The sequence below is a fragment of the Saccopteryx leptura genome, chromosome 7 (assembly GCF_036850995.1).
Source record: "Saccopteryx leptura isolate mSacLep1 chromosome 7, mSacLep1_pri_phased_curated, whole genome shotgun sequence".
Classification (NCBI taxonomy): domain Eukaryota; kingdom Metazoa; phylum Chordata; class Mammalia; order Chiroptera; family Emballonuridae; genus Saccopteryx; species Saccopteryx leptura.
In genome coordinates this window covers 28,398,053-28,417,975 of record NC_089509.1, presented here as the reverse complement: position 1 = coordinate 28,417,975, position 19,923 = coordinate 28,398,053, and the positions used below count along the sequence as shown (strand labels likewise).

The 19,923-nt window shown below is 35.4% G+C and overlaps 1 protein-coding gene across 7 annotated transcripts in view; it reads left to right on the top strand.

The window, feature by feature from the left end:
* Nucleotides 1-19,923, top strand: part of ZEB2 (zinc finger E-box binding homeobox 2) — a 129,172-nt gene that overhangs the window by 88,077 nt on the left and 21,172 nt on the right. For 6 of the 7 annotated variants that reach the window (XM_066346244.1, XM_066346245.1, XM_066346248.1 and 3 more), the window contains exons 4-5: nt 4,830-4,901; nt 10,787-10,879. In XM_066346244.1, the coding sequence (XP_066202341.1) occupies nt 4,830-4,901; nt 10,787-10,879 (165 nt within the window). The remainder of the gene's footprint in view (nt 1-4,829; nt 4,902-10,786; nt 10,880-19,923) is intronic. The other variant, XM_066346250.1, reaches the window with a different exon arrangement.

The following is a 19,923-nucleotide window of genomic DNA, read 5'->3' as shown; positions in this document are numbered from 1 at the left end:
ATACTTTCAGGATACAACATGGAAGCAATATAAGAACTCACAACTGAACATAATTTTGAAAGTTGTGTGTGGAAATCATGTAGTAATATCGACTAAATAGTTGTCAGTTTAATGTAGTTGCAGTGTCTGACACCTCCTATTGTAATTCAAACACTAATCATTCTCCTTTCTTAAGTGTGAATGTGATTTCACACTTTTACCTGGTCAGGTAGCTTTTTTTTAGTATTTAACAGCTAAGGACCTGATAATGATGCCTTCTATTTAGTGGGAATCATTAGGGAAGTAAAAATGGTCCAAAACCAGCTATTATAAAAATAAAGTAAATTACGTTCAAACTAAAACTTCAGATGCCACTGTGCAAATGAAATGTCTTGGTCAAAATTCACTTTGCATGGAACATCACGAGAGTGTGACATGATTAACAAAAGAGAATTAGTCTTATTCCCCTAAGCTCCCTCTGTCCTGCTAAGGTGGCCTATGAAAAAATGTTAAATGATCTTTCTAATTCACCTTTATGCCTTCTTAATCTCTATTCCAGGACTGAGAGAAAGCGATCATGATTTACCCCGTCCTGTTTTTCTCTTACAATATACAAAACAGTTTTTTAAAATATATAAATAGGTGAAGTGGGGTAGGAAGGAAAATCAGTGGGCACAAGGCAACCTATTGCATGCCAACTATACTTTAATAAAAAATTAAAATAAAAGTCTACCTATATGCGATTGTGATGTCGCAGACTGGAAAACATGGAACATAGGCAGAGTAATTGTTTGGTATTCTGGAAGGAGGAAAATAAAAGCGCTTCCACTAACTAAAGAAAATTAAATGTGGAAAAAAAATAAGAAAAAGAGACTGATGGCAGTGTGAGTGGAGTGTGTTTGTTTTTCGTTTTTCTAATATACTGTGCCAAGTTTTGTACTCTTTCTGTTTCCAATTTTGCTTTCGGTGAAGGTTTCTCGAATCTCAGCAATCCCACACATAAACATTTATCGTTATATCCATTAAGACTTAAGGTTTTAGATTTTCAACTATGAGGGAGAACTCAGCCAAAGATGCTTGAAAGATAAATACGTTTAATTAGGGGCAGAGGATGATCATTAAAGGAAGTCTGACTGCTGCAGAAGTCATTAACAATCTTAAATGAAATTTTTATTTTTATGATAGCCATTTACATGTATAATAAGAGCCAATGATTCTTGGGAGCAGTGTGACAGAAACAGAGTGTGGCGAGAACTCATGTAAGACATACTATTTAAATGAGCTGGTGTTAGCTATTCATATTTGTTAATGAACTAGATATGCAGGGCTATAAGAATGAATGTTCTAATGCTTTAAATTTTAATATCTAGAAATCAAGGGTAAGGACCAATTACTGGAATTTCCACCCTTAAAGGAATAATTAATAATGATATAACAAATGTACGGCCCCAAACTTCTAAAAAGAAAAAGTTTAATTAAAAAAAAAAAATTAAGATCAATAATCGAAAAACAGCCAAAACACCACTTTCAGCCTGTAGTAGCCTGTGAACACAGCAGCTTTTTGTGCTGGTCATGGATCGTAATTCTAAATGTTTTAATATACAATGATCCATATGAGTGCATTACAAAACCTGTTATCACCTGTAGTTAATGGTGCCTGTGATACAAATGAACAGGCTGTCCTTTGCTCTTACCTTTATGGTAAATAAACTAGCATTCTGGAGTCACAGTAATTAAATAAAATGTAAATCCCTAATCTCATTTGGCTATTCAGACCAAGAAAGTTGCTGGCTAATACCTGTCTAGTTCTAATGATTAGTAGTGATTTATTGTTCTTTTTTTATTATTATTATTGTTCCAAAAGTGGTGCCTTGATGTCTAATGAAAAGAAATTGGTCTTAAAAAGCCACTCATTGTTTATCCTGACTCTTAGATAACACACTTTTCTTCTGATAAAATATTTTTCTTATTTATTGTTCAAAACACACAATATAGACAATAATTCTAATTCTGGTTCTGTTTTATTTAGTAGTGTTTTATCCCTGGTGCCTGGCTGTCTACCATCGTACCTCAGCACATAGCTTTACTCTGAGATAAGCCCCCTCTCCCGTGCTCTTTCTCCCTGGCTTTCTGTGGTTTGTCTGCAGGATGCAGGTTTTGAACTGAAGAGCGCAGTGGAGTTCTTACTGTGCCTTTCCGGTTCCAGCACAATCAAAGTTTTGTGTTTAGAATTGTCCTTGACATTCTTTTGTCCTACAATGGGGTGGACACAGTGTGCTGGAAACCATGACATCATTATCACTGACACAGACTTAAATAAATCACCTGCATCTTGGCCTCTTTCTGCTTATTCAAGGATTCTTCATCTTAAGGAAGAAAGTGCTCTTTATTTTTACAAACCCTCATCCCAGGGGTGACTGGAAAATGCAAACTTTTACAAGTGTTTTAAAAATAAATATACTATGTGGTTTCAGACACAGTATGCTAAGTTGGAGGTGTCTTGGAAAATGTTTAAGGTTGGGCATGAGGCAGAAAGACAGCCAGGATCACCCTTCATTCAGAGCTGTCCCTAACCCTTGCATCATTCAGTCCTTCTGAACATGGTTCATGTGAAACTGAATTAAATAGACAGATGCACAGTATTTCAGATACACACCTGGAAAGGCTTAGCATTTCATTTTAGTGAATTGAGCTTGATATATATATATTTTAAAAGGTTGGTGCTCAGTAACTTGAAGCAAAGTACATTCCAGGTAAAAGTGACACCATCCAGTTGCACAGTTTGGTGAAAAAGGATTATAGCTAAAGGTCCTACAGCATGCCATATATACGAAGTGCTGACTGCACACTTGTATACCCAGCATTTAATAATTTGGGAAGCAACCACCCACTGTAACTTCTCTTTACTTTTTCATAAGAAAATGACAATGAGGAAGGAAGTGCAGCAGAAATCTTGAACATTACCACTATTATGCAAAAAAAAATGCTGTTAACTGTTTTCCCCTCAATGACTTGATCTCTCAGATGGAAAACTTATGATACTTCTGACTCTTAGCTACCAGAAATCACATGAGATGAACGAGGAAGAAAGACACAAAAGCTATATTTATATCTAGTACTGAACTTCTCAGAAATACCTTAATTTAATTCCTTGCAGAGACTGATAAAAATATCAAATGAGGGAGCCTTTCAACCGATCAATTATTACAATTGACAATACAATACTGCTCTATATTGAACTTCTAAATGTTTTATGCAAAATGTCTCTGTGAAAATAGTCCTTAAATAAGAAAGAAGTCGGGGGCCAAAAAAAAAAAAAAAAATTCAAGTGGTTGTACAGTTTAAACAAATACTGTCCACATTTTCTGACTGTTATATATTCAGTGGCATTAAATTAGCATTTATATATTTTACCTATGAAGCCCATGAGTTTTTAGCTCTGAAACCAGAAACAGATAAACTGCAAGATGCTCCTTGTAAAACATATATTTTAATTTTGTGGTAACATTAGCTAGAGCTTGTTCTTTTCTCAAATAATTGTGACTAAAATGTGATGGGCAGAGCATAATTAGAATAAATTTGGGGCTTCAGAGACCTGTTTCTGAAGTGTCTGTTGTTTTAAGTAAAACGATTATCACAGAGAGAGATTTACTGTATTTCCCCATGTATAAGACGCACCTTTTTTTGAAAAATTGGGGGTCTAAAAACTGGATGCATCTTATACAGTGGTTGTAGATTTTTTACTTGCATTTCCCACTTTTTTGACAGTGAAAAGGAGTGGTATGAGTTTTATGATGAATAAAACTTGAGTTCAATAACTTTATGTAATACAATTTTTTTTCAAATTTTGGGCTGCAAAATTAAGGTGCATCTTATACATGGGAGTGTCTTATACATGGGGAAATATGGTATACTGGATCATGTTTGGTTCTCATTAGTATTGCTGTTGTTAAAATACAATTTTAAAAAGTTCCTGCTTTATTTCTGTTTTGAGCTGTCAGCTGTCCTTCTCTGCCCTCTCACATAAGCTACAGTTCGGTAGGCAGAGAAATCAAGAGTCCTCCTATTTTTCACACACTTCCTATTTTAAAACATTGCAATTTCTGAAAATGTCCTTTCATCAGTTTTGAGTCTTCAACTTACACATTACGTATTTTTATCTTCATCAGAACATTGTGCTGTTGTTAGATCTGTATGTTCTTCCTCAGAAAATGACTCTGATTATCTACTGGGGCGTAATAAAGAAGGGAGATATTTCTGGCGTAGTAAGGAAAGGAGGAAAGAAGGCATGTTTTCGAAGGTTAGAGAAACAGGTGTTTTTAATACCTCTGGGATGCTTACCTTATAAACAGGGCATTGCAAGTTTTGGTGTGTAGAATTATGTTTAAAAAAATGTTTGCATACGTTAATGCTGTCCAAGGAGGAAAATGTATAAAAATAAAATAAGAAATTCTGACTTGCCACTAATCATCCAGGGTTTCTAGAGGCATAGAAGCTAGCATGCCTCTTTGTAAATACAAATACTAGTTGCCTTTGACTCTTATTGAAAAAATAATATCTTTCCTCCTGTTTGTCACTAGAACTGCCACCAGAAGAAAAGCCCTTCATTTGCCCCAAATAAGCACCTCTGTTTTTCACAGCTTGCAGTAATGCTTAAAGTAAATAAGTTCTTGTGCAGCTAGCACTATTGGATTCATTCAATTGCCTGAACAAAGCTATTGTTTAGAGGTTTACAACAAGCCTTTTCTCTGTTTCCTTTAAAAGAATCTTACTTGTTCCTGTGGTTGGCATGCTTAGTATAGTAAGCCTTTTTACAATTTTCAAATGCTAAAGATAATTTTCTCCCACAGAAGAAATGAAGGATGACTATGACACTATGGGGCCGGAAGCCACTCTCCAGACCACAATTAACAATGGTACAGGTGAGTTAAGTTGACCAGGCTATTATATTTGTCCTGTGTCATGTGGATTTAGTGAGTCGGGGAAAGAGACAACGACTCTTCCAGTTGTATATCTATGGCTTCACATTTAAGTCAGACATTATAAGTCTCTTGTTTTGTTTCAAATCAGAACTCTCTAAATTTTGGTATTTTATTCAGCAAATATATCTTAAACCCCTATTTTGCCTGGGAAAATTGAGAAAAATGAACTAGATGAATAAATCATTTCAAAGTATGAATTTAGCAGATTTCTGGTAGTAATTTTTACTTTAAAGGATTGCACAAATAATTCTAAAATCAGAATATAATATGCCTCTTCTAGCCACCACTTGATATTAGTCATCCAGAATTCAAATGATATGGTGTGATTTCGATTGTAAATTTTTTTTCCAGAAAGATAAACCAAATTTCCATGAACATTCCTTACAAAAATTGATCATCTGAATTCCTTTTTATTCTTTCTTTACTTTTAATACTCAATACACTCTAGCCCTTCTAAATAATATTTTCTAAGCAAAAGTTTTATAAATAAAAAGTGACAATTTTACCTCTTTTTAATGAGGCTAAAAAAGACAATGGGAAGGTCTAAGTAGTATTTTGTATAACTCAGCTACTGCTATCGAATGGCATTTCAGGACAATTGTGAAAGTCTAGTGCTTTCCACAAAATAGCATCTTCTCTCACATTCTCACATCACCAGTTAAAATTAACATTGACTCACTGTGTTTATCTCTCTTTTCCTGGATAAGGCTAATCATTTTTGGTGTTTCAAACAATCCTTTACACTACTATTACAAATATTAGCATAGTGCCCAGTATAAGGCTATCTTCCAAAACAAAATGAAAATTAAAATCACATAACTACCATCAATCTAAAAAAAAGGTACAGTTCTATGAAGTTTTACAAATGTAGATAATTAAGGTGATATTCATGTCTCCCTTATGTTGATACATGTCATAATAAACTGCTCACGCTGTGCCTCTATTTAGAATGCCCTTATGAATAACTTTAAAGGTACTAATTCAATTTGTTGGGTGTAAAATAAGAGAAATAATGAAAATCTAGGTACAAAAATAAAACTGCATAAAATGAAATTTTGGAAAATTTCTACAATTAGGAACCAACAATCCTAATTGTTAGGTACAGCTCTGGCAATAACTAGATTGTAACTTTGGGCAAATCAGGTACCCTCTTTGCAACTCACTTTCTACACCTGAAAAAGGAATAGACTGAACCAGTTGCTTCTTGGATGTTTCTAGTTTTAATAGTCTCTGTTGTAAGAATATCCACAACGTGTAAAGTAGGAACATGAAAAATAGCTTCATATAAAAACATAATAAATACCATAAATTGGTTACTTTATATAATGTCTTAACTGATAAAATTAAAAATGGCTTCATATTCCTTTTAAAAATAATTTTTACTTTTAATGTCAAGCATCCATAAATGTTCATTTTATTAACTTTAGGCATTGTACGTGTCACAAAAGTAAATTTATTCCACAAAGTATAATTAACCAGGTGTCTTACACATTTAAAGTCTAAAGTGAAGTTAATAAAAATTGTTTCTATTCAGAAGATTTAAAAATCAATTTTGAATGTTCTTTTACTTAGCTCTAAGATCCCTTTTTCTCATGCTGCTTACTATTCCTTATATTATATGTATTCAGTCAATAAATAAATCAATAAGCATTCATTGATTCTCTTATATATATTCACTGTTGTGTATACGTGTAGTAGAAGATAGGTCAGGCAGTCCAGGACATGGTTTTTATTTAATTTGGAAGATGAAACTAATGCTCAAGAAATAATAATGCCCAATAAGTGAAAATATGTTATACATATGCAATAAATGGCAGGAACCATAATTATTTCAAATTAGAGAAGTCTGAGAGATCCTATTATGTTAGTATTTAGAAAAGGTTTCATGATAAAGTTGAAATTTGAACCAAGTACATTTTCCATAGTCAGAGGAGTGAGGAAGGGCTCCAGCAAATGAAGAGAAGTATGTTAGAGCCAACGAAGGAAACTGTGATGTTTACTCAGAGGACAGTAAAAGGATTTGGCTGAATCAGAGGGTCCTATGAGGCAATTCATGGGAAATAAAGTGGACATTTAAATTGAAGCCAGCTGGCCCTGGCCGGTTGGCTCAGCGGTAGAGCGTCGGCCTAGCGTGCGGAGGACCCGGGTTCGATTCCCGGCCAGGGCACACTGGAGAAGCGCCCATTTGCTTCTCCACCCCTCCGCCGCGCTTTCCTCTCTGTCTCTCTCTTCCCCTCCCGCAGCCAAGGCTCCATTGGAGCAAAGATGGCCCGGGCGCTGGGCATGGCTCTGTGGCCTCTGCCTCAGGCGCTAGAGTGGCTCCGGTCGCAATATGGCGACGCCCAGGATGGGCAGAGCATCGCCCCCTGGGGGGCAGAGCACCGCCCCTGGTGGGCGTGCCGGGTGGATCCCGGTCGGGCGCATGCGGGAGTCTGTCTGACTGTCTCTCCCTGTTTCCAGCTTCAGAAAAATGAAAAAAAAATAAAATAAAATAAATTGAAGCCAGCTGATGGTGAATACAAAGCAATAAGCAAAAATTTGGGTCATAACACTACCATGATTTCTTTGGGGTGAAACCAGACTTTGAGAGACCAACTAGAAGTCATTTAGTTATTCAGGTGTGAAATGATAAAAAGCTTGTCCTAGGGTGGTGACACTGGTGAAATTAGTAACATGACTGGTTCTCTGGCTGATACAGTCAAAGTAGTTTTAAGAATACACATTGTATGTTTAGAATAAGGCAATATTTGCTATTTCTAGACAGAAGAGATATCTAATTTTGGGGAGAAGACTTTGAGTTAGTTTTTAGACATAAATATTTTCATATGAAAGTGAGACAAATATATATGAGAACATAAGAATGTCCATTGGAAATGAGGAATTGAAACCCAGGAAGTTAGGGCTTGCTATAATGATTTGAGAGTCATGCAAATATATTCAGATAGTATTTAACATCTTGGAACTATGAGATTTACAATTGAGAGTGTGTTTATTGAATCAAGTAGAAAGCTGAGGCCAGAGCTCCTGGTGAGTAGGGAAAAAAGTCAAATTCATCGAAAGAAAAAAGATTGTAAGACAGAATTGTAAGACAAATATTAACCATTCAGAAGGCAAAGAAAGAAAGTTTCAGAAAGAAGAGAATGGTCAATTCAATCAAAAGTTTCAAATAACTACAAGTGGAAAGGAATGTTGAGCAAATACATTGGACTTGGTGATTAGGAATTTACTGCTGATCTTCAGCTTATAACCCTGTCCTGTTAGAGAATAAATGCATATTTCTTCCCACATTGTAGAAGAAGCTTACTGCTTCTTTCCTCTAGCATCTTTTTAGGTGCTAAATAAATGTAAAATTAAAATAAGATATTTCATCTTTTCTGATTGAAATTACTTATTTATGGGTCATATCTTTCTCTTCACCCAAGTCCTTCTAATAAAGATACAGCTAATTTTCCTCTTTAGTTATCCCAACTTAAATGATAGCTTTCTCCAATGAACTCTTATAAAACAAATTAGCTAACTTTCTCATAGATCCTGTAATGTGTTGATAATTAATATGTTGTCATTTCCAACTTAGATTGCAAACTCTGAAAGCATGGATTGTTTCTGAGGCTACCACATTGTCTATAAGTGCACCTTAAAATTAATAAGCTCTAAATAAATATTTTTATTAATGAAAAATGTGGAATTTTTAAACATCCAATTCCATTTTTCTTTTCTAATCAAAGCAGAACCAATAGACATTGGAATAGATAAATTTTTTTAAAGTTAGGCAAATTTTCTGATAAGAAGCATTGTTACTAATTGAAATAATTTGTGGAGGGAAGACAGGAAAAATGTCTCTAACATTTCTCTTTGGATATGCAACATACTAATTTCATTCCTAACTAAAAAAGAGAAAAAGACCTCTGAAGCTTTTTCTCAATTTTACAAATCTATTAAGTTGTAAAGTTTAACTTTATATAAATAAAGTAGTCTTTTAGAATCTAAAAGCATCTACTTCATAATATATTCTGCTGAGTTTAAATCTGTAAGAAGTAGTGGGAAGGTTTAGTTAAACTGAATCACAGAATTCTAAAATTAAAACTTACACTACAGAACAATTTCTTAAATATAATTTGATAGTTGAGGAAACTGTAGTTAAAAAAAAGGCCACATAGCTAACTGTAACATATTTGAGGGAAAAAATCTAAGTCACCTGACATATCCTTTTGCCTCAGAAGGTTTTTCAGCATTCTGAGGAGCCAATCCTTGCTAGAAACTATGGTATCATCTTTGACACTTACATACCTCTATCTTATTAGTCTTCAGGAACTACCAATGCTACTGTCACAAATATATCACTTCTATCACTTTAAACCCTCATCTTCATTTAAGCTTTTACAATATCTTGCTAACTGGGCCCCTGTTTTTAATCCCTAATTTTTAAAATATATTCCTTACCCTAACAAAGTTAGTTAGAAGTTGTTTTCTTGACACTTAGGGTAGGTGAAGAATTGTAACTCATCCCCCACTCCCGTTCATACTCAACCCTGTATGGTTCTCCATCGCTTTCAGAATCAGTTGGCATTGAGCTGAGTTGGAGCTCTTCATGATTTAACCCCATCTTGCCTTTAACACCATTTCTCAGAATATACCCCACCTCTGAAAGACTGTTTTTTATTTATACTGCTTTGCTTTTGCTCATAGTTTTTCTTCAACCTATTCATTCTTTCTTAGCCTGACAACATCATACATTTTCTTAAAGGCCATCTATCGCCACCAGGAAACCATCTTATAGTCTCCAACTCAGGATAAAGCATTCATTCCTTTGAGGATCTTCTTATAGGATTTATTTCATTCTCTCTCATATTATACTTAGTCACCTGTGGGTGTTTCTCCAGACTAGACTGTAAGTTACTTGAGGGCAGGAATGGAATAGGGCTTTGATCACTTTATTATCATAAATTCTGGAATGGTCTAGGTCAGAAAGAGTTTTTGAAGAAATGAGAAGGCAAATGGGAGAAAACAACATTGAGTTCCCTTTCATTTGCCTAGGTTGACATATTTTTGACACCTGGCCTGAAATAACCAGCCAGACATTTTCTCTCCCATTATTCTAGTCTCCCAAACATGAAAGACTCCTTTACATTTGATTGACCTCTACTAGCCTTCATGTCCTCCTTTACTTCATCAGTTCACATTCTTCCAATAATTCTTTTCTCATTGTCCAAATTCCCTTTTTAGTATCCTTAATTACACTTTAGTACCTATAATGCAAAATCAACATTTGTCTCTGATATTAAATGCCATCCAGCCGGAACAGGCAGTGGCGCAGTGGATAGAGCATCAGACTGGGACGCAGTAGACCCAGGTTCGAGATCTGAGGTTGCCAGCTTGAGCGCAGGCTCATCTAGTTTGAGCAGGGCTCACCGGTTTGGACCCAAGGTCGCTGGCTCGAGCAAGGAGTCACTCAGCCTGCTGTAGCCCCCCCAGTCAAGGCACATATGAGAAAGCAATCAATGAACAACTAAGGAACTGCAATAAAGAGTTGATGCTTCTCATCTCTCTCCCTTCCTGTCTGTCTGTCCCTATCTGTCCCTCTGTCTGACTCTGTCTGTCACAATAAATAAATAAATAAATAAATAAATAAATAAATATTTAAGATAAAATATTTAAGTGCCATCCATTTCATACTAGCAGTGTTTCATTCTTATCAGAATAAATCCTTGGTAATATAAAAAAAATGACATTGAGGCCAACCTGAATCTCTGCCTTCACTGTTGTTTAGACACTGTCTCTTCCTTTCCTTCAGTCATCCAGATTCTTCTCATGCTTTTGTTTTTCAGGGGCCAACTCACATCCCATTTCCTTAATGTGGTCATCCTTGAACACCCAAACCACATCAATCTCTTCCTTCTCTGAAATCCCACAGCCCTCAGGTACACACAACTAATTTTAACATGTTGAATTGTTCCTCTTTATATTGTGCGCACCTATCTCACCTGTTTTATTTTATGAGGACAAGCAATTTCTTCTGTTGTAAAATGGAGTTAGAGTATCATGATGTCTACCTCATAGGATTGTTGAGGTAGTTAAATACAGAATGTATATATTTGCCTTAGTAAGTGCCCCAAAAATATTTGCTTTAAGAAAAAGATTATTTCTTGTTTCCCTCAAAATATCTAGTATAACAGTGAATACACATGATACTATACATTATGACTGGAAGGAAGGAAAAGGAACGAAGGAAGGAAGGAAGGAAGGAAGGAAGGAAGGAAGGAAGGAAGGAAGGAAGGAAGGAAGGAAGGGAGGGAATAGGGAGGGAGGGAGGGGAAAGAAATTGAGAGAGAGAGAAAGAAAAAAGAGAAAGAAGGAAAGAAAGAAAGAAAGAGAGAGAGAGAGAAAGAAAGAAAGAAAGAAAGAAAGAAAGAAAGAAAGAAAGAAAGAAAGAAAGAAAAAGAAAGGAGGGAGGGAGGGAAGGAGGGAGAGAGGGAAGGAAGGAAGGAAGGAAGGAAGGAAGGAAGGAAGGAAGGAAGGAAGGAAGGAAGGAAGGAAGGAAAGAAGGAAGGGAGGGTAATTAATGGAGAAGAAATGTACTCTCAGAAGGAAGCCTCAATAGGAGAAAACATTCCCTGTGGAGGTGATTAAGTCCATCATCTTCAGAGTGAAACCAGGATTTAAGTTCCTAAAATCAATTTTGCAAAAGCAAAGAACAACATCCAATGATATCGTTGCTTTTTCACAACAAAGTTAGATTAACAGCATAGCAAAATTGATTTTTAACAACATAAAGCATTGCAAACTCTGATTTATATTAATAATTTTTCACATTGCATGTGTTTCAATGTTTTAAAAATGAAAGAAAATTGTATGTTTTAATGCATAAGATAAAGAATGTACTTTACAAAGACCCTTACATCTTTCTGATATTAATCAGATTCAAATTCAGAAGGAAGTTATTATGGAGGATTTTTAAGAGTGTATGGGGGGGGGAATCATTTTCCAAGAAGATTGAATAGAAAAACTTAGGAGCATTATAAATATGAGTTTCCTAAGACCTAGTAGTAACAAGGATCTATCTTAGGTACGTGGTGATCATTAGCATTAATGTGGTTCCACGTGCATATCAAGACCCAAATAGGCTCCTGTTGTTTCCTCTTTGAATGTGTGAAAGTTATATTTACTCAGACAATATACTACTCTATCTATAAAGGGCTATTAATACCCACCTACATCTTTGCTTCCTTTGCTGAGAAAAGAGAAACACCTTGCATCTAGAAATGGGGCAAAGCCAATTTAGGTCTTAGTTCTTAATCTTACATAATGCAAGCAAATTATTGTCCATGAAGTAACTACATACATTGACTCTAACTATAGTCATTAAATGTGCTTCTAATACTTTAAGAATAATATATAACTGCTTTTACATATGGAGGGCAAACATTGTTTGGGGGTGCTCTAGATTCTAGAGCCAGATAAACAACAATTGAATTGTGTCTCTGCCCATTACTTGGTACGTGAACTTGAATACATAATGAGCCTTTATTTCTATATCACTAAAGGAGTAATAATGATTTCTGTGAAAAAAGTAGGGATTAACTGGTATAACATGTTTAAAGTACCTACTACAAAGCCTAACATATACTAGATGCTCACCTGTTTTGTTTTGTTTCTTCCAGTTTGTTTTCATGTACCAGTAGTTTTTCTTAATTATTGATTTTAGAGAGACAATGGAAAAGTAGGGGGTGGGGAAGAGAGAGGAAGCAACATCAGCTTGTTATTCCACTCATTTATGTATTCATTGCTTGATTCTTGTATGTGCCCTGACTGGGGATCGATCCTGCAACCTTGGCATATTGGGATGATGCTATAACCAACTCAGTTAACCGGCCAGGGCATGTACATCTAAGCTTTAAATCACTTTTATTCATTGAGAAACAAATGTATTCTGAGCTGTTTTCTCCCTTCACATGGGTTTCTCATTAATTCCTTCTCTAGAAAACAAAAATACAGTATTTAACAAATTTGTAACGGAAGAACTAACCAGTCAATTTTAAGAGCCTTTGCCAATTAAATTCCTTTGACATCTTGGAAAACTACCCAGACAGGTTTCAGGACAAGTTTCTTTTCACTGCTTACAGTGCATTTGAGGTTAAAATATGTAGATTAAGAAGGAATAGCTTAGTTTTCTATCTAACTTCATCTTTAACTGGAATCTTTATTTAAATGTAGATGAGGATTTTGTAGTATTTATAATGTTTGTGTATACTGACAATGAAAGCTTTCAAGAATTTTCCTTTTACTTGGTCACTAACATTAAGAATCATATCTTGGCCTGACCTGTGGTAGCACAGTAGATAAAGCATCAACCTGGAAACACTGAGGTTGCCAGTTCAAAACCCTGGGGCCTGACCCGTGGTGGCGCAGTGGATAAAACGTCGACCTGGAAATGCTGAGGTCGCCAGTTCGAAACCCTGGGCTTGCCTGGTCAAGGCACATATGGGAGTTGATGCTTCCAGCTCCTCCCCCCTTCTCTCTCTCTGTCTCTCCTCTCTCTCTCTCTCTCTCTCTCTCTCTCTCTCTGTCTCTCCCTCTCCTCTCTAAAATAAATAAATTTAAAAAAAAAAAAAAAAAAAAAAAAAACCCTGGGCTTGCCTGGTCAAGGCACATGTGGGAGTTGATGCTTCCTGCTCCTCCTCCCTTCTCTCTCTCTCCCCCCTCTCTAATGAATAAATAAAATCTTTAAAAAAAAAAAAAGGAATCATATCTTTTTTTTTCTCCCTGTCTGGATAACAAGCAAATAAACAAATAATAAAATGTGTGTCACTTGTTAATAACCACTAAGATACTTAAATTCATTCTTTTCAGTCAGGGTATTTGTTTTGTGCAGCATTTGAACTGAGGCTTGAGAAATAAATTTTCAGAAAATAGAAAATCTAATTCCAGTTCTTAAGAATGAATAATCTTATGGTGTCAATAGGAAAAACAAAAAATCATAGTAACATAAAGGCAAAATTTACAAATAAATAATTATAACCACATTCACTATTCAGATTTGTGGTCACTTTGGGAGACCCTACTAAGTGCAAAGCATTTTGATAGGTATCATGCAGAATATAGTGAATAATCACTGTCATTAAGAACTTATATTCAACTGGGTAGATGAAACAATGGTAGATTAATAAGAACTGTGTGTAAAATGTTTAACACAATGCTAGATGTACTAAATATTCAATCATTGCTATCCATTATTATTATTAATTATTATTATTATATATGGATTACAATGTTTTATTTGAAACTCAGGAAGCTAGGTTTAAGTGCAAGTATTTCGTATTACAGAGGGCTTCTGACAGAGTATAGGATCAAATACTGGAGACATGAAAAGAGAAGATTGCAAATTTTAAGGAAGGAAGTCTCTCTTCAAGACAAATGCTTGCTGAACATTTCTTATGGGCAAATGAGAGAAAGATTGAAAATATAAGACTGGGTGAAAGATAGAGTAGGTTATCAGAAAAGTTGTGAGGGTATAGCTTTAGATAGTAGCCTTGGCTATGGGCAGAGACACATATTTTTAGCAATAAGATCCAAAAAAGAAGGAAGAGTGATGGTGGAGAGATTTAGGTTTTACTTAAGGTAGTTTAGAGAATTCACATAACAAAGGTTGTATTCTTTGAGCTAAATAGGAAAAGAGCTCATCAGTTGACAGTAAGGGACTGAGAAGAAGGGTTGTAATCTTGAGGAGGAAAAATGTAGAGTAGTTGATGTGGAGAATATATGGAGATCAATCATCATCATAAAAGAATATCTTATTTTCATGGCACAGATTGAAATAAGTCAACATAATTATTAAACTTTATTTAGACATTTTAATACTCTGGGAGCAGGGAAATTGGGCTAGATGTTAGTTTGGCAAGGTAAGGATGCAACAAGAGTAAAAGAGGGATGGAAGTGATTTCAGGCTCCAAGTGAACTGAAGCAAACATAAGGTCAGAATGGGTGATACACACTGGAAAACTGAGTATCACAATGAAATACCTATTTCAGAGGAATAAGGAACTCAGTGATGGGAAGGGCAGAAAGTTGAAACCAGAGAGTGAAATTTCCAAATTCTGGTTCATAGAGACAGAATTGTCCCAGGGTTAGCCCACTACCACCAAGGTGTGGCCATCCATGTTGTTGCACTAGAGAAACTCAAAGCACTATGAAGCCAGGATTTCCCACGGATTATCTTTTGAACAATGAAGTTTACCAGAATGATAGTAATGGCAGCTGGGGGAAAACATAATAGGACGAATGTCATTTTACTTGAGATATACACATAGTGTTATAAAACATAATGGAGAAAAGGGATGACTTAAGCTTCAAAAAATACAATTATAGATTGGGGGCTTTTTGAGGGTAGAGATTAAGTTTGCTCTTCTCCATATTCCCAAGGCATGGTGTTTATACAGCCTTGACGGTTGATAAACAAGTCATTTGTTGAATTAATGAATAAACAAATAGATGGTGAACAAATTAATAAAATACACTGGTTGGAAACAGTAATGTGAATGAAGGAGTGTGTTGACCCATCCTCTTTGCTCTGTGTGTTGAGACAAATGAAAGCAGGAGTGGATCTGCTTGAAAGGGCTGTGAGGGATGGCAAGTTATCAAGGGGTGACACAGTTTTATTCAATCTAAAGAAGTGGAACTCATAGAGGAGGATGTCATTAAGCATGTGGGGAAATAAACAAGTAATATGTGAGATGGGAAGCAAAATGAACCGTGAATAAGTCTCTAGTCCTAAATTAAATTTGAGACTTTTTTATTTACTATTACCGTAATAGTTAATAAAAATTTACCTTTACAGTGTGCTTCATAAAGTTACTCTGTATTGACTGCCTTTAGAAACATGATTGGAAATAAATAGCTTAATTGGGAAAATACAATTCTTAAATGTTAAATGGAAATTTTAAATAAACATTTTAAGTGGAGAATTTGAAGAACTTTTATGATATTTTTGCTTTGCCTCAGTAAATTTAGATGTAGTTTACTTAGTAATAACATAATCATAGGATTTAGAAGAGCAGGAAAATGAAAAGAAAAAATGGTGTTATAATGTTTTTAGAACTGTTTATAATGTCACAGTGAACTTTTCTGGAACCTACAGTATTCAGATCATAACCAATCAGTTAGGCATTATGAAAAACTAAAAAGATGGGGCTTTCTCGTTCTCCCTCTCATAATGAGTCATTGTGATAAAGTTGAAAAGTAACGAGTTAAGAGTCAGGATACATAAATTGTCCATGCAGCTCTTCCAGAAATTATTTGTATAACTTTGTGTGAATCATGGACCTCACTGTACCTTAGTTGTATCATATGGTAAATGAGGAAATGAGAATAGAAATTTCAGAGTCTGCCCCACCCTAACCTTCCTTCTAATGACATTTCATCAGGAATCCTGAACAAAGAAAACAAAAATGAGGACTGCGATAGTTGGTGCGGGAGGGCTACATTCTCAAGGGTCCTGCCTCATGATAATTTGCCCAGGATCTGCACAACCATATAGGCCCTGTGCCTGAAGGGCCTCAGCCTTGCTTTAATGCTTTGCTGCTTTTCTCTGGGACCCATAAATTAGCTAGTTCTGCTTATATCTCACAAAACGCCCTAGGATAACATCAGAGAATAAACCAGAATAGGAGGGGGTGGGATTAGGGATTCGAGTCCTAAGTACTACATAGAAACACCGATTCTGTCCAAGTTTACAGAGTCCTTCTGGATGTCCAGAATAATTGAATCTGAGGTAAACATCTAGGTCTAGATTGAAAAACCTTGCTTGAGCAAGAAACATCATTGGGCAAGGTATAACTCTCCCAGGCTGGTAATAGTAGAGATGAGGTTAGCAGGCTAGCAAGTGGTTAAGTCTCTTTAAACTCAAATTCTGTGAGTCATATCATTAACACAGAGAAAGTAGGGGAAAGAGTAAGAAAGTTTCTATACCTTTATAATCTCTTGGTTGAAAAACTTGCAATTCCTCTTTTTACTCTTTTTTTAAAAAAATACTTTTATTTATTAGTTTTAGAGATAGAGAAAAACATTAATTTGTTGTTCTACTTATTCATTCACTCATTGGTTGATTCTTTCCTGTGCCCTGACTGGGGATGGAACCTGCAACCTTGGCTTATCCAGACAATACTCTAACCAACTGATCTACCTAGCCAGGGCCCTCTTATTACTCTTACATGGAGATCAAATTAACACTTTTGAATTAGCCAGATTTCTTATATGAGTAACTGAGTCTTGATCATAATCATGAGGTATTTTTCTGCAAGGGTTGAGTGAATGTATACTGTTAATCAATTATTAGATAATTCAATTAGTACCTAAATACTTAACAGGAGTCTTGTTATTATAAAACATGTTGTTTTCTTCTTTTGTATGATATATATCACATTTTAATATGATGGAAGTATTTTATCAACCAGTGAGAGATGGCATGCAAATTATTGTTTTAATTTTTTAATTTCATGCAATGAATTTTTTTAAATAAAGTGGAGAAAAGATAGGTTCTGAGGAGAGAAAAACAGAAGTAGCACTTGGCAGATTAGACAGGAGAGTCGTTTTCAGACCATAATCAGTGTACAAGAAGAGCCTGTCACTTCCTGGCTAATGAATGCTGTGGTTTTATTAGCTTTGTTTGCGATTAAAAGCAGCTATCGTCACAGCAAGAGTTCCCACAAGAAATAACTGATATCCCAAGCTTTTTTAGTGTCTCCTTCATTCATTCACCAAATATTTAATAAGCACTGTTTTCCTTGTGGCATCATTTGTAGTTTCTAGGCAGCTCCAAAATATTTTCTCTTAATCTGTGTATATGATTTCTCCATCAGAAAACCATGCTGATTTGAGTTTTTAATTGAAAAGAATATAGTGAAATAAAAAGCAAGTTGATTAGGGTAATTAATTAACTGAAATTATGGAACTCTGAAACTTCAAGGATACCCCAGAAAGCATATACTGCCTCATTTTACAGGTGAGAATATTAAGATTAAAAAATATAAATAGCTGAGCCCATAGGAGCAGTCCAATGACCCAGAACCTGGTCTAATTATTTAGTTATTGAGCATTAGCTATATGCTGGGCACTATATAAGGACCTGGTAATATAGAGCTGAATAAGACATGATCCATGCCTCTATCAGCTCACAGATATATAAATGGCATGATAAGTTCAAAAACTGAGATACACAGATGATATTCAATAAATGCAGATCGAGGGAAAGAACTCAGGTTGAAATAGCAGGAAGGCTACCTGACATGTGCTATTTCCCAAAACCATGTTACTGAATGCCACATGAGGCAAATCATTGAATTTCTAGAATAGTGATTCTTAAACTGGGCAAATTTCAGAATCATCTGAAGGACTTGTTAAAACACAGATTGCTGATTTCACAGGTCTGGGCTGGATTTTAAGAAACTGCACTTTAAACAGGTTCCCGGGTAATACTGATGCTTAGAGCCCGGAGGCCTCATACTGAAACCACTGCCTTAAAGCATCCTTACATGTCATGTACATGAAAAGCTCGTTGAATTTCTGGGCAAAAAAACCCCACTTTATAAATGTACCTTCTAAAATACAATAAAATAGTCTTAAGAATCTTTTTGGTAATATACCAATTCTAAAATTTTAGATCCCTCAGTCATGTGAAAGATACATATTATCTAACATGGCAATTGAAACTGTCTAAGGGTTAGTAGTCTCTGGATCTTGATAATCATAATGCCCTAAATATAAACCTCACTTTAAAATTAGACTCTGTCCCTGACTGGGCCACTTCCTGCTGTTTTGGGAGATATTTGATCCAGCAGAGTAGTACAGATTCCCATCTCCCTATTCCTCCTGTAACTCCCTCTCCTAAAGCTCTTATATGTGGGGGGCTCTCGTTGCCATCTGAACATGGGCTCCCCAGAGAAAGCCACACTGGCGCAGGCATGGGGAGACCAGCCCAGACGCTGTACTCATTCCCAAAAAGGAAGCAAACTTGGTCGCTCTCGATGAGTCTTCCCTGGCTGTATACACACCTCTGTAGCAGTTGGAGGCTCCACTGGGCTGCCCATGTAGCTGTGTAATGAGAAAAAGATCATCCTCTTCCCTCATGGTTGTTTTTAGATATCTGGTGCCAATATGTATTTTGGAAGCCTTCTGCAGAAAGGAACACATGCATTTTTAATGATGAAATGCTTATATTCCATTAATTAGTCAACTTTAAACAAAGTAACTGTGAGAATTTATGTACCTCAACAAATGCTAAGGATAGGCTTTTTTAATCAAAAAATTCAATACAAATGACTAAATTAAAAAGTTTTGTTTTCTTATCATTTAAAATGTTAATAAAGAGATTATTTTTAAAAAGATGATTAATACAGTTACCTAGATTTTTTATTTCTTCTGGCCCCTTTGCCTAAATGCATGAAGTAAGGAAAAGCCAGATTACATGATAAATGCATAATTTCTGTTATACTTAGGAAGTATCCATATATGTGAATTACATATAATCCCTTACTATACATTTATGTATTATATGTCTGAATATTGCAGAATCACAAATATTTTATGTACATTTACATAAATATAAGAGTCATGGGAAGGGGAAAAAATGATCAATCAACACGATTGTGTCCGCATCCCTAACCACACTCTCCAGCAGTAGTAGGCACTCAATAAACAGTTATTAAACAAAGAGATGGATGAATCATTCCACTCAGATTTTTACTTGCTTCAGCCCTGCTGCAGCCTCCAAGATACTTTCCTTTCCAGAAAACTTATTTATTCATTTTGATGTTTATTAAAATGGTTTAGCATAATATTCAAATATATTCTTCAATTTTTAATGAAAATACAAAACATGCTGAGTGCTAGACAAGTGATAATAGAGTACCTGTCTTCCTACGGGAACACATGGTTGTTACAAATAAAGAAAACAAATGGTGAGGCAATAAAA